This window comes from Protopterus annectens, chromosome 2.part1 (assembly GCF_019279795.1).
Source record: "Protopterus annectens isolate FY-2018-M chromosome 2.part1, PAN1.0, whole genome shotgun sequence".
Taxonomy (NCBI): Eukaryota; Metazoa; Chordata; order Ceratodontiformes; family Protopteridae; genus Protopterus; species Protopterus annectens.
The window spans coordinates 177,402,517-177,417,380 of NC_056729.1; the positions used below are offsets into that span (position 1 = coordinate 177,402,517).

Consider the following 14,864-nt stretch of genomic DNA (forward strand, 5'->3'; position numbering starts at 1 on the left):
ATATGAGGGTCTGACCAGAAAGTCCTTACTGTTATATGCATTTGAGTGAACTAGCCAAATCCTTTTCAATAATAAGAATCCTGTACAAGTAAGAGAAGTCTGGCTATGGTACTAGAAAAGTTACATCTGTACTTGTGTGGTTGCACACACAGTTGAATGTTTTTTCTTTCTTTCTTTGTAGTACTTAAACTGTTTTCCTTGTCAGAATATTGTTTAACCAAAAATGCTTTATTGTGACAAGTATCCTCGCTTGTTGTGGACTAAAAATATGTCTCACTACACGTGGCAGTCTAGAAAATGTTACATGTGTGGATCTGTTATTTTTTGTACCAGAAGCATGTCATATGCATTTGATGGCTTATGTCATTCTTGCTGGAGACATACCTCAGCAATAATTGAATTGTTGTCCATATTGTTTTCTCTGTACAGTCACTAGCACAAGATGCAGTGAAAGTAACTGATGGGGAAATAAGTAGTGGATTCATATCTCTGCTGAACGACAGTGTCAAAAATGATACCGCAGTGTTTTGTCTTGACAGACAGTCTCCTGATTATCTGACCTTTAACTGACATGTCTCATTTTAATATTCCTTTGCCTGTATTTGATGGCAGTGGTAAATCATAAGTTAATTTCCTGCAGCAACAACACATTTATTTCATGCCATCTAATGTTAATACCTTGCTTAATTATTACTAATCCAGACAGCTACCAGTGGATCACAGACTAAGATTATGCAGCAAAGCTATTCTTTCCCCTGGTAATGCTCTTACTAGCTGCTCTGTTGGCCTACTGGGGGAATTTCTTTGGGTAAGTCTTTCATACAGTAGGGTACATAAACTATGCATAACCACAATGATGGAGGATTCTGAATGTGCATACTTTCTAATCGTGAGTAATTGGTAGGTACATCAGCTGGATTTCTAGTCCTTCCTTATTATGACCCTTAAATAAATCAGTCTTAATTTTTGTTTGTTACACTCACATTGTGTCCTACAACTAACTAGGCACAACTTTTATTCTGCTGTTTGTTGCGTTCATTCTTATTTTATTGATAAGTAATTTAGGTAATCATTGCAAAGTATATAGTTAGAGCTGCTGTAAAATTTAAAGTGCAACTGTTTGTTATGTGAACCATGCAATTAAATTACGGTAAGAAAAGAGGTTGTAATAACCATCCAATGGGATTTTCCTTTGTTGAGATCTGCAGTGCCTTTCTTCACATTCTGAAATACATGTATCAACTTGACTCTCGGCTAGAGCATCTTCTGCGTGGAGACATGCGTGAATGGGTGTACCTTCATTGAAGGTTGTGCATCAGGGCTGGCAACTCGGCACGTAAAAATCAACTGCCAATCATTAGCGGACCGGAGTTCCGCTGTGACGACCCCTAACCGGGAAAAGCCGAAAGACACAACAACATGTATCAACTTGACAGTCCCAAGATCCAAACAAATGGGGAAGCTTAAAAGCAAATCACTGTGATTGTCCACAAGAATGAACAACCTGCATAATAAAAGGAAACTCCTAAACCTATATAGCAAAACAAAAGACACCCCAAATTAAAGAAAACATCAGACAGCTAGATCAGAAACTATAAAAGGACATCAGAAAAAACAAAGGTATCTCATAAATTCAGACTAGCCACAGAAGCCATAAGCAGCTCAAATTCTTCTTTAATTATGTCAGAAAAATGAGGAACAGCACTCAGAATTGTTCAGAGCTTATTCATAATGGTACTGCTTACTCTGAGCCAGTGGCTATAGACAGCCCACTTGTCCCAGGTGGAATCAAGTCATCAACCATCAGAAAAGAATGTGTACTGAAAGTAGTCTACAAAATGAAGACTACGACACCCATTGAGCATGACAGCATACTTGGTTGTCTAATAAATAACATTAAACCTGCACTTGCAGACCCAGCCACTTTAATCTGAACATAGAGAAAGCTTTATCCCACTGGTGTGGTGCCCATCTCTTGTGATGCCACTCTACAAGGCTGGCTCTATCACTGACCTTGGGAATTTCAGACGTATCATTGTAGCAATTCTTATATGCAAAGCCATGGAATATATCATAACTGACCTAGTTAACTATGGTATCAAAAATCTTACCAGACTTGACCCCCAGCTGTTTGGCTTTGTCGTGGCAGATCTTGTCTTTACACTCTAGTAAAGAACTTTGACTACAGGCAAGCTGTCTACAAAGCATACCCTGACCTCTCTTAAGGCATTACATGCCACACCACGTGCAAATATAATAAAGAAGGTGAATGAGCTCCAGCTTGACCCATATGTGGTGAGGTAGATAGTCAACTGGCTTAGGGACATGACTCACACAATAAGAATAGGGGTGCACCCCCAAGAGCATGAAGGCAGCTAGTGAATTCCCTGAGGGATCTGTGCTGGGACCTCTGTTGTTCAGTATCTACTTCCTAGCTCTCCATATATCAAATAAGGATCTCTGGTTAATGAAGTCTGTGCATGCTTGTAAGCTGGTAGTTGTCATCAAGTCATCTTCTAACATACAGCTGCTCCATATACTCTGAAGGGAGTGATAATCGGTAACTGGCAAATATGTGGTAGTTGGTTCAATAATGTAGCATTAGAACTTTAGTAAGTTCTAGAATTATTATTATGTAAGATGTTATATAACCTGATGGAATTGTAATTGAAATACAGACATGATCCTGCAATTTTTGGTAGGTCTGAATGCTGCTAAGCACTGTACTGTTGTACTGAGGGAGCTTGTTTGCTATACCACAACAAGGTTTCTCTAACTGCAAAAATATGGATGTCTTTGAGGGTAAGGAAGGCATGAGTTTCAGACATTTTTGACAAAGTTTCCAGTAGGGAAACCCTTCAAGCAATAGCACTACCATTGTATGAGGCATGCCAGTCCTTTTATACCAGTTATGCTGACATGTTTCCTCGCTATTGGTATCCTCTGTGTAAGTCTGCTCATGCAATACATTCCCTTTTGGCATCCTGACACCTACTCTATATAGTGGTACATATTGCAGATAATTAGGCTCATTTGTAGAACTCATTCTGCATTGTATTGTAACACACATATTAGTGTCTGATATTTGCATATGCATAGAAGACATCAGCAATGGATGTGATGACATACATAAGTGAAATTAGCTGCTCATTATGTCATACAGACTTGTGCCCTGTGCTGCAGATGTTTTGGGAAGGAGGCATGGCATTGGCAGTCATTAATATGTGGCATGGTACTACATCACTTCAGTGAGGGAATATGTGTGTATAACTCTGCATGTACATATGCATGAATGTGAGCTAACAGAGGACAGAGACAATACCATGAAAATTCTGTACTCCCCCATTAAATATTTTTAACCTGTTCTTTATTGACTGTTATCTGTAATTAGAATCTATTTTTGCTTTGTATTTGCAGAGCGCCCACTTCATTATAAAGAGAAGGTTTTGGAACAAGTCCTGCTGTGGAGCTCTTTGGAGGAACCTGGGTCTGCATATCTGATTGTGAAAAGGTGTCCAGATCTAAGCAATTTTACAAATCACATAGGTATGACTAATTTCTAGACGTAGGAGTACATAAGAATATCTTTTGTTGGTGTATGATTTCTTCATCCTGTGGAATAAATAACAAATGCATTTTGTAATAGTTTTAGTTAGAGGCTTGTGGCTGACAAGCTTTTGTGGTGGTTGTTGTTCAAGGAATATTACATGTACTTGATAGCGGAAGAAGACAATAAACCTGCCTAGTCTACTGTTTTAAGTGCATTTACCATTAAGTCTTCCCTCCATCTATGTCATCTTCCTTACCTTTATTCCACCTGCCCATGTCTCCTTGAATGCCTCTGTGTATTCCTTCTCCATCATCCAGTCTAGTAGTCCCTTCCATTGATCTACAACCTTCTTCATGAAGAAGTACTTTCATAGCTCAAGGATGTCATTTAATACAGCCTGCTTTTTTTTTGCTTCATTCTTCCTGTGTCCTACTTGCTCAGAATGATCCCTTTAATATCTTCAAGACATGATTTTGTGCACCCTCTTGACTTTGCTGGTGTCTGGACAGAAGAGCTCTAACTCTTCTAACCTCCTCATATAAGCTTGAGTCTTTCCAGTAGCTCTGCTCTGAGTCCTTCCAGTAGCCTAATGGCCCATTCTTTATGTAGCCTCCAGAACTGCCTTCAGTATGCAATGTTTTGTCATACCAGGGTCTGCAGAGAGGCAGCAGTGTCTTTGCTGCAGTAGTCAGTCCTTGCGTGATACACTGCACTATTATGTTTGCTGCTGCCAGTGCCTTCCTTACTGTCTGTCAGGAGTCCAATCCAGGTGTGATCAAACCCACTAGGCCTTTTTTCTGCTCTCCTTGGCTAATATTTCACACTAGAGTTGTTGCGCTTAAGTGTAGTACCTTCCCCTAGTAGCTGCACACTGTTTTCTCCATTCTACCCTGCCTCCATCCCAGGATGGCACCTTCCTCTTGCTTTCTTTTGTGAAGAATGAAACAAAGTATTAATTCAATAACTCAGCTTTTTGCTGTTTTCTTTGATCTCCTGTCATCTTTGCTCAGTATGACCAGTTATACATTTCCCTCCCTTCTTTGTTTCTGCTGTGTACTTCAAGATTCATTGATTCTCTTCTTAATCCCATTTGCCGACTGCCTTTTTGCTGACCTCACTGTCTTTGTTGCTTTTTGCTAGAACCCTTGCACTGTGACTCCTTAACCTCCCCACTCAATACATTCTACATCTTGTAGGTCTTATTTTATTTATTTATTTTTTTGCTATAATTGCTAGCCTCATATTCCTATATGGGCACATTAGCCTTCTTCCATTTTCCCTTTCTGCCTCTTCCTCCCACCATAGGATCATAGGAGGTTACTAGGCCATTGGCCCTGAGGCCCTTATAAGCCTAGCAAAGAGTTTAGCCCATGTTTAGACAAGTCAGCACCCAGCGCCCCTATCCCGCAGGTACACAGGTTGAATCCCAGGAGTGTATTTTCTGTTTCCCATCCAGTTATCCAGGTTGTGCTTAAAAAGGGATAATGAGGTACTCTGCTTGACGTGGAGAGGGAGTCTGTTCCACAGATGGGGGAGTCTCTGGGACATAAATGTGTCCCACCAACAAGTCCTATTGATACCACAGACCAGGTTGAGCTTAGTTCCAAGTTAGGACCAGTTAGCTGAACATCTCCTGATCCAAGTCCATAAAAGTCCCTCTGATTCTACCCTGGAGCTTGGACTGTCCCAGTCTTATCATGGCAGACTCACACCTCCATGACTATTACCCTATTCCTTCCATCCCACCCCTTTATCTTCTCCTACAGTCTATCATCCTTGTGTTTAGGTAAGTCCAGCAGCTGTCCTACTTCCTCGTCTGTAACAGCTTGGCCACTTAGCTGCTGAACATAGCAGCACCACTGCCCCATTCCTGGTCTGGTCCTCTTCTACCTGTGTCTTAGAGCAAGTGTAGTACACCTTAGGAGCGAGTGTGATTAGCAAGTCACTAAGCTGTCAAACATTGACTTAATGTCTCTGTGTACTGTGTTTAGGATACTAAACATCATACAGAAAATAGAAGGAAAGATACAGAAGTAGAGTGTAACTGTATAATTGTAAGATGAAAAATGTGAAGAGCTGTCTTTTAAATGAATGTAGTGAATAGTGGAACTCAGTAAATATTTGAACATAATGCTACTAATTAGTGCTGGAAAAGAACATTTGCGCTCTACAATTTGTTAGGCATTGAAAAGTGAACCAAGATTTGGAACAAACCTCTCAACTGTACAAATTTTCTCAGAATGTCCAGATAATTGGCTCATATTTTTGGCCTGTTCCTCTTTCTCCCTGGCAAATCACTGGGATGATCTCAGAATTGTAGTCACTAAATAATGACATACATTTGAGTTTCAGACTTCTAATCCTTCAGAAAATGTATATTAAAACAAATCCTGTAACTCTAGCAACTCTCTTAAGTTTATAAGAGCAATATTCAAAATGTGTCCCTATTTGTACCTCCATGTTGTCAAGCTTTGTCCAGAGTTTGTGCATTAAGAGATTGAGAGGTATGACTTGAAGGTAATGCCATAGTAGTAATATGTCTAGAACATATGTTTGGTAAACAAATGAGAAGAGAGTGTAGATGTTTTGAATGATTAGAGTAAAAAATAAGGTGCTAGGACAATAAATTATTAAAGGCAGAAAGTAGGATGATTGATCCATGTAGTTGCTAGGGATAGGACTTCATAGAACAGCATATGACATCCACAGATATTTACAGTGAAAACATCATCAAAGTCTAAAGGCTGCAGAGCACAAAGGAGGAGAGACCACATTTGTCATGGCAGAGTGCATTGGGTGTAAAGAGATTTTGCATATTTTCTCAGTGCAAGTTATAAATCAGTATGGTGGCTGGCACACTTGTCTGAATATCTGAGGGACAGAGAAAATTGTTCCATGAGGAAATGACTGAGGTTGTGTTAACGAGGGTAGTTACATGAGAACGTGCAGTTATGAGTGTAGCATTGTGCAGCATCCTTTAAATGGCAGACTGTCTCTTTTAGTTTGATGTATTTTTGTTAAGATGACAGTTTTGCTGTATATGTAATCTGCGTTCAATGCAGACTACAGCTGCGAGTTAAATAAATGTAAGCAGAACATTTAAATTAGCAATCAGAGCACTCTTTGCTTTTACAGAGTCCCATAAAAATACTGGAAACAAATTATGTTTATGGAATTTATGCTTCAGTCATACAGATTAAAAAGGTTGTTTATGACGCCACATTTATGTAAGGAAAGTGAAAGTGTTGTGACCCTTTTCTCATGGTGTTAAGTTCTTTCTTTCTTGCCTACAGTCCTTCTGTATGTAGGATTATTTTAACAGACTGCATACTGCATTTGTGCTTGCTACATCAATATTTCTGCCTCACAGGTAAAAGACACGAGTCATGGTTCAGATAATTAACAAAAGATGAAACTGCACTCTTGAATTATCAGTCACTAAAGTATAATTCTCTTTCAAGGCATTAGGAGACCTTTTATTTTTTTCACTTTCTAATATATCAAGAGAGAAGCTTGCAGCAGTAAATCATTGTGAGCGTTATTAATAACTATAAAAAATTGAGTCCCTTATGATAGCATGAACCAAAGAATATTAACCACTTAACTTCTGCTGGATCAGTAATTACACTGGGTAGGTAAGAATACTTTTAAAGCCTGTTTCAGAAAAAAATTGATTTTTTCCCTGATTTGCCTGGAGTAGGAGAAATTTAAACCATTTTTATTGTGTTGCAAGTATTTCTTTTAATCATGTTTCTTTTTCTCAGTGCATGCTGGTCTTTTGCATTCATTTCTTTAAATTTTCGAGTTGTGATATTTAGAAAATGGTTTATAGTGCCCAATTGCATTTTGCCAGGTAATGACAGTTCCTTATTCCTCCTAACTATGAAATGTGTGTTTGCTGTGTATTTTATTAAAACAGCAATACTGGTTTCAGGATCCAGATTTTTCATGTCTTAGTGAACTTTAAGTTATATAGTCACTGTTCTTTAAATTTTGCTTTAAATATTAGAGCTATTTTACTTTTATTCCTTCTGCACATGTCCTTGAAATACAGTAACTTAATATGTCTTTGTAAATAACTTTCATTCACTATAGTTCGAGAGACGCATACAACTAACTAAACTACAAAGCTAAATGCATAGCACATATATGCATGTATAAATAAATCCAAATAAATCCATTTTAAGTGCAGTATTTCACTTTGAAATGTAATTTCATAAACCACATATTTTCCCTTGAAAAGGAAGTAAAAAGTGAAAAATGTTATGTCATTGTACCCCACTCTTCCCATTCAAATGCCATTCCTGTGTGGTTTATGCATGTTTCATTTCTAGGGCTGTTTGCTATACAAAAACAATGTAGTACATGAAGTGCCACATTTATGCTCTGATACTGGAAAAAATACAAGCTTGTTCAGAGCCTTTCTGATGTGAGAGAGGTTTTTATCAGGCTTTTGTTATAAACTCCTAAGCACTGTTAAGATCAGATCTCATGCCAAGGATGAACAGGAGCAATGCCAGTCAGCAAAGCAGAGTAGGAGAAGGTATAACACCTTCTAAAAGCTGTTAGAATTTGACTGTGCTACATTTATAAAAAAAACATGGTAGAATGAAGTGACTAACAGCTTTTAAAGTGATTGATTCTTCACAAGGATACTTTTTTCTGTCTACTCTGAGAGAGCTAAAGTTTTTATTCACTTTCAAAAGCTTTGGAAGTAGGTAAAACACTTCCTGCTGCTAATGTCTTTTTTGTGTGACTGGTAGTACATGGAGCAGAAAAAATTCCATCACTGCAAAGAATTATGATTGTTTTCACTAATTATATCCATTTTTATATTTTCATGACATGGATGCCATAATTTGCCTCTCGAGCTTTGATGTCGAAGTGATTTCGACACAACAAACTTGTATCCTGTCTTTTCCTTGACCTTGCCAAAGCTTTCAACACTGTTTCCCACCCCTCACTCCTCTTTAAACTCAAAGATTTAAATCTCTCCACTACTTCTCTTACTTGGTTTACCAGCTATTTTTCCAACAGGTGGCAGTCTCTCAGATGGCTCACTTCCTGCTCCTCCTTTCTACTCATAAAATGTGGTGTCCCCCAAGGATCCATCCTAGGCCCCCTCCTGTTCAATATCTTCATAAATGACCTCCATACTTCCTGTAAACACTACTCCCTCATTCAATACGCCAATGATTCTACACTTATCTCCATCTCCAACAACGTATTTGACCACCACACACAAACCCAAAACTCCTTCCTGTCCGTTGAAATGTGGCTTACCAAAATTCAGCTCATTGTAAGTCAAAAAAAAAAACTAAACTCCTACTATTCTTTCCTCAACCTCTCTCTCACCATAAATCCTCCTTTGTCATCACATCCTTTGACAAGGCCCCCATCCTAGCCGAACCCCCACACAAAGCTCCTAGACACAACTATTGATGATGAACTTAAATTTAATCTCCATATTCAGCAAAATATTTAAAAAAAACACCAAAAACTTGGTCTGCTGTACCAAAATAAGAAATTTCTTAACTCAGAAGCTAGACTCTCCATAAGTCAGTCTATCCTCCTTCCCTCCCTTCTCTATGCAGCCCCTATTCTCACCTCCATTCACTGCATATTTCTTTCCAAACTCCAACAAACTTACCATAAAGTAGCCAGATTTTAAACTATATCACTACACAACACACACCACTGCCTGGCACTAAACTCTCTTAAATGGCTAGAATTCCCTCAACAACTCCAAACTTCTCAGTTTCAAATCATACACACTGTTCTATACAAACCTACATCCTGCCTCTCTCTCTCTCTTCCCTGGTTTCCTGTTATACCCAAACCCCACTCTCCATACATCAAATCAACAACTCCTTGACATTTATAAACCCAAAAAATATTTTGGAAAACTACTTTACAAATGCAGCATAGCCCAAGCATGGAACAAACTCCCCTCACATTTAAGAACCATCTCCCACCCTAAGCACTTCAAAAAAGAGCTTAGACTACATTTATTTAGCATCAAGTCTTGTCCCTGTTATGACCCTACCTAACCCATTACACCTGTTCACCCTCCCAAGCCAGGAATAAACTCCACTTACCTAGGTAATTACAATGACATAGATTTATCTCATACCTAGCTCATTAACTTTTTTTGTTTGTGAGGTATGTTTCTTCTCTGTTTTTACCTGTCTGCTAGAAGGGAAAAAAACATTGCTTATATTACAACCAATATCTTTCTATGCTTTGTATTTTTCTCTTGTTCACATTTTTTTTTCAGTACATCTCAATTACCTGTGATTGCATTACTACTACTATTTGTACTATGTTTTGTTTAATTGTTAACTATGTTGAAATTTGTTCTTTGTGTCTGTAAAATCTCTGGAGCTTTTCTCCTTTGGTCTCCACTGAAAATGGGCCTCCGGCTCAGTTGGACCAACCCAGTTAACAAATGTCAAATAAATAAAATAAATTTCTTGGTAGCCATGTCTTGAATAAGCTGGTTATGACTGGATAACCAGTCATAATTCTCTATATTTGTAATGTTTGCTGTACTAACACCAGCAGAATTTAGCACAGAATTTTATGATATTTGGTGATTTGGTTTCTGTAAAACTGGATGCGTATGTGTTGCTTTTTGATTCATTTTGGGAATGCGCTTTTCATAACATTATAGTTAGTCCATCAAACTTAGAAATTCCATAATTTCAAAATGAGTTGTTCTGCTTGATCTCAGCTCAGTAAAATCAACTGACTGGTGCAATTTACTTGATTACCACAACTTCTAGCAACTATCTGCAGAGTGTACCATATTCCATTGGTCAACATTTTCACCCAGCTTCTGTATTTTCTTCTACTTAACATCTCCGAAAGCAAACTACTACCAGCTGTGCAGTCTAAGTGATAAAAGTTAAAATGGCAAAATCTGCATTATTTTGCTGTCTGCTTTGTGTTCTTCAATTTCACAACATTTGTAATACAGCCTGAAACAGAAATAGCTTCTGAAGTCTGATGTGACAGTATTCTGCAAACTGGTATCTTGTGAAGGCTAAATGGAATGAAATAACGTCTATGTCTCATATGTAGATTATATTTAAATATACACTCCCTTTCTTCATTCATGCTACAAGGGAACATGCATAAGAAAGTAATTGCATTTTCTTTCCTGTATATAACCTAATTGTGTTATCTATTCCTACATTTATGGTATCTGGTTTAACTTTTGTGTTTAACAAAATACAGTTCTAATTCTACAAGGCTTGCAACGCCTTAATTTTTTTCCTGCTGCAATCACGATCTTGTAAATCCTTCACATGTAGGCGTGTAAGGTGATAGATTTCTGTGAGGCTAAGTGTTCAGTTTACTTTGTCTTTGTCTGGGTAGATGTCTTCTGAATCAATCATTGCGACCACCCACTCCAGCATTATTACTCCATCCATTATATCCCCTGCACCTTATAAGTGGGAGCTAAACAGAAATAATTCAAGTAAATCACATGTGGTTTCACTGTCAATTTGTTACCAGCAGAACTGGCACCATTCCAGAGTCACTTACTTAAGGCTGATTGTAAGGACTAAGAGAGGGAGGAGGAAACCTCTGCAGTCATGACTTGCTGCTTCTTTATGTCTACAATTAACCAGACTAGTTGGAAGATGCAGAACTGTGCAATTAGTTATGAATTACACATTCTCAAGTAAAGAAAAGCAGCATGCATTGTCAGGTGCTGTTTTAGTTTCAGTCTGCAGCGCTGCTAATCAGATCAAGTAGATTGCTGTATTTCATGTTGCACACAGGTACTCTCATGTCTACAGAAACGGTACTAAGTGTCATTATGATGTTCTGAACTTAGCAATACAAATGTGACATAAATGCAGTCATGCACACTAGGAACGTCCTCCAAATATTAAAAGTACACGCCTTAAATGTTATGTACCTTTTGAGCCCTGTCAAGAACAATAGCAACATCCTTCTTGTTTTAACATTGAGACTACTATCCAGATACTGGTGTGTACACATTCAATGCCCAGAAAAATGCCACTTCAATTCATTGTTGCATTTGCTCTACATCTAACCCCTTACTATGCCCTCCTTGTAAAGGTGACTTTTTCTCTATCATGTTGAGATTTTATAGAATCCAGTGTACTTAATGAAGGTAAAACCAGCTACAGTGAAAACAGAGAAACATCAAGCAAATAATAAACTGCAATGTGGTACCACATTAAAAAGGAACAGTTTATTAAAGAGACAGTGCTTTTATGTTAAACACAATACTTTATCAGGTTGATAAAGCAGTGTGTTTTACACTAAAGTGCTTGTTTCTTTAACAAAGTATTCCATTTTACATGGTACCAGACTGCAGTTTATTGATTGCTTGATGTTAAAATTTTACAAAGACTCTTAAATGTAATGTGGTCAGCATGGTGAAATGCAGCCTGTCACTGAGAAATGGTAACTCGGTACTAATTTGGTACTCTATGTGACTTAGATGTTCTTTGTGTTTCACTGTTGCAGTCATGACATTTGGGTTATCTGCTTGCAGGTAGCCCTCAGTCGGCCTTAGTAACAAAGTCTTGGGTCCTCTGTCGGTTGCTGTCCCTTCTTCCATGACGTCAGGTAGTTAGGGGTATAAAACATGCAGCCAATGCCATTACACGTCTTTCTTGACGTGCAGCGCCCGAAGCAAGTGCCGGTCGGCCAACTCCTGAAATTTTTGTTTTCGAGTTTCAGAACTGAAGTCTTCAACTAAAGCTAAGTACCCCATTGGGGAAACTTTTTCTTGCTCCTTACCGATGTCAGTAAAATTTAATAATTGCATTACTTGTGGAAAACAAATACCTCATAAGGATTTTCATTCATGCTTTATTCCTTGCCTAGGCCCTGACCACGACGTACCTTGCTTTTGGTTTTGTGCTTTATTTAATCAGCGCACTATCCATCGTCAGTATATTTTCACCTCTAAATATTTCTGTTCTCAGTTTAATTATCCAGAAATGTTGTCGATTAGCCATCCGACTACAGGGATTCTAAAAAAACACACAGATAAAGACAGAGACAGCCTGCTGAGGTCCAAAGCTGCCAATGACGCTTCTTCTAAGCCAGTCGCCAGTTCGCCGGTACTCAGTAAGGCACTTTCGCAGCCCCTGATACCCGCTACTTCTGATTTGCAGGCCTCTACTGAGACCCATTCGGAGTCTGGTATGCGACGAGTTGCTTCAACTATGGAACCCGTGGATGTCTCTACCTTGGATGGGTCCAGAGCCGCTGTGCAGGCACCAGCTTCTGAGGGTGTAATTAGGCCTATGGACTTGCATATTAAACCAATGCCTCCTTCTTCCCTTGGGCCTAAATCTCGAACCATGCCTAAAAGACCGACGCCCAGACCCCCTGCTCAGACCTCTATGCCTAAAAAACAAATGATAAGAATGGCTGAAGATTTAATAACTCTAATCAAGGGTAGCCAACCCCCCCCCTTTCTAAGAGGCCTAGGACTGAAGTTGTTTATGAACCTTCTGACCATGATTCTGTTTTTCTGATTCTTCTGATGATCTCGATTTGCCCTTATCTACTTATGAGGATTCTGATGCAGAGGGCTCCATTCCCTCTGCTTCCCCTCCAGAGGATTTTTCTTTTGGGGAAACCTTACATACTCTAAGGGAGCATTTCCACTGGGAAAGCCAGGATTTTTCTGATTCAGAAAAGAGGCTTAGGGATTTCTTACTCCTACCTCAGCATAGGCCTTTAGCTATTCTTCCTGTACTAGACATTGTTGATGATGCTTTTTCGCAACCTAGTTTGGCCCCTGATTCCTTGCCTCCTGCCCCCAGAAAACCTGACAGATACTACAGGGTCGCTGAGTCACACAAGTTCCTTTTTAAAAATCCTATTGCGGATCCAGAGACTATTTCACAGGGGCCCCAAGTGCATTAAGGCTTCTACTGCTAAAAATCCTACCCCTTCTGATAGAGACTCCAGGGCACTGGATAGATGGGGTAAGAAGGTTTACTCTTCAGCAACCTTGGCCATTAGGGCTTTAAACTGCCAGTTTCACATGTTAAAGCATCAGCAACATGTTATTGGATTGCTTAAACAGAAAATGATGTTGATTCCTGACTCTGTGGAAAATAAAGAACTACAGGATTTAATGCATTCTGCTGAACAAGTTGGAAAACATACTTTGCAATGTGATTTTGATTCATTAGAGGCCTCTTGCAGGGCTGCTGTTACTGGGTCTGTGCTCAGGAGGCATGTTTGGCTAAAGGAGCAATCTTTGCCTGATCATGTTAAAGCTAAATTGTTGGCTGCTCCCTTAAATCAGGACCGCCTGGCAACAAGGCTGAGGAAGTTCTTAAAAAGATGGAAGATAAAGCTAAATCTATGCAAACTGTTAAAGATTTCTTACAAGTTCAACCTCCTAGATTTAGTAGGCACTGACCCTCTAAGAATTGGTCCTCTCCAGCCCCTTCCAGGTCTTCTCAAGCCAAACCCAGACACAGCAAAAGCCCCAGGTTTCAGTCCCAGGGGACACAGAAGACTAAGCAGTGGGGGGCCTCCACTTCCAAATATGGGAGTAATAAGACTCCCCCCCTATGGTAAACAGTCTCAATGACTTCCGTTTAAAATTTCCAAGCGCTTATCAACTGACTGCCCCTTTGGGGGGAAAGCTTGCTCTTCATGCAAAGAACTGGGAACTCATTACCCAGGACAAATGGGTTTTAAATATAGTGCCCCAGGGATACAGATTTCACTTCCACATGTTGCCAACACCAAGCGGGTGGCCGGACCTTCTCCCAAATCAGTGGGCAGAGGCCCAAAAACAAGTACTTTCCCTCTTAAGCATGGGGGATATTCAACTGGTACCGGAAGAGGAAAAGGGACAAGGTTTCTACTCAAGACTTTTCCTGGTACCCAGAAAAGACAATTCATGGCATCCTATCCTGGTCCTGTCTACTCTAAACACCTTATTGGAAATTCCAAAATTCAAGATGCTGACTCTTCTCCAATTACTTCCTATGCTAGGCAAAGATGCCTGGTTGGCAACTCTAGATTTAAAAGAAGCATATCTGCACATCCCAATCAGGGAATCTTGCAGAAGATACCTACGCTTCAAAGCAGGCTACACGCACTATCAGTTCTCTGCACTGCCCTTTAGCTTATCTACTGTGCCCAGGGTATTCACAAAGTGCTTTGTTCCAGTTATTGCATTTTGCAGGTAAAGAAATATTCAAATATACCCATACTTGGACGATTGTCTAATTCAAGCAGAAAGCCGGACATACTTTTGAATCATCTGGCCTTTGTACAAACAGTTCTAACTTGT

The 14,864-nt window shown here is 39.3% G+C and overlaps 1 protein-coding gene across 1 annotated transcript in view; it reads left to right on the forward strand.

Annotated features, from left to right (window-relative positions):
- The window catches only part of ARAP2 (ArfGAP with RhoGAP domain, ankyrin repeat and PH domain 2), a 2,678,178-nt gene that overhangs the window by 2,064,039 nt on the left and 599,275 nt on the right, over nucleotides 1–14,864 (forward strand). The window contains exon 27 of the mRNA XM_044062089.1: nucleotides 3,418–3,546. Within this exon, the coding sequence (XP_043918024.1) occupies nucleotides 3,418–3,546 (129 nt within the window). The remainder of the gene's footprint in view (nucleotides 1–3,417; nucleotides 3,547–14,864) is intronic.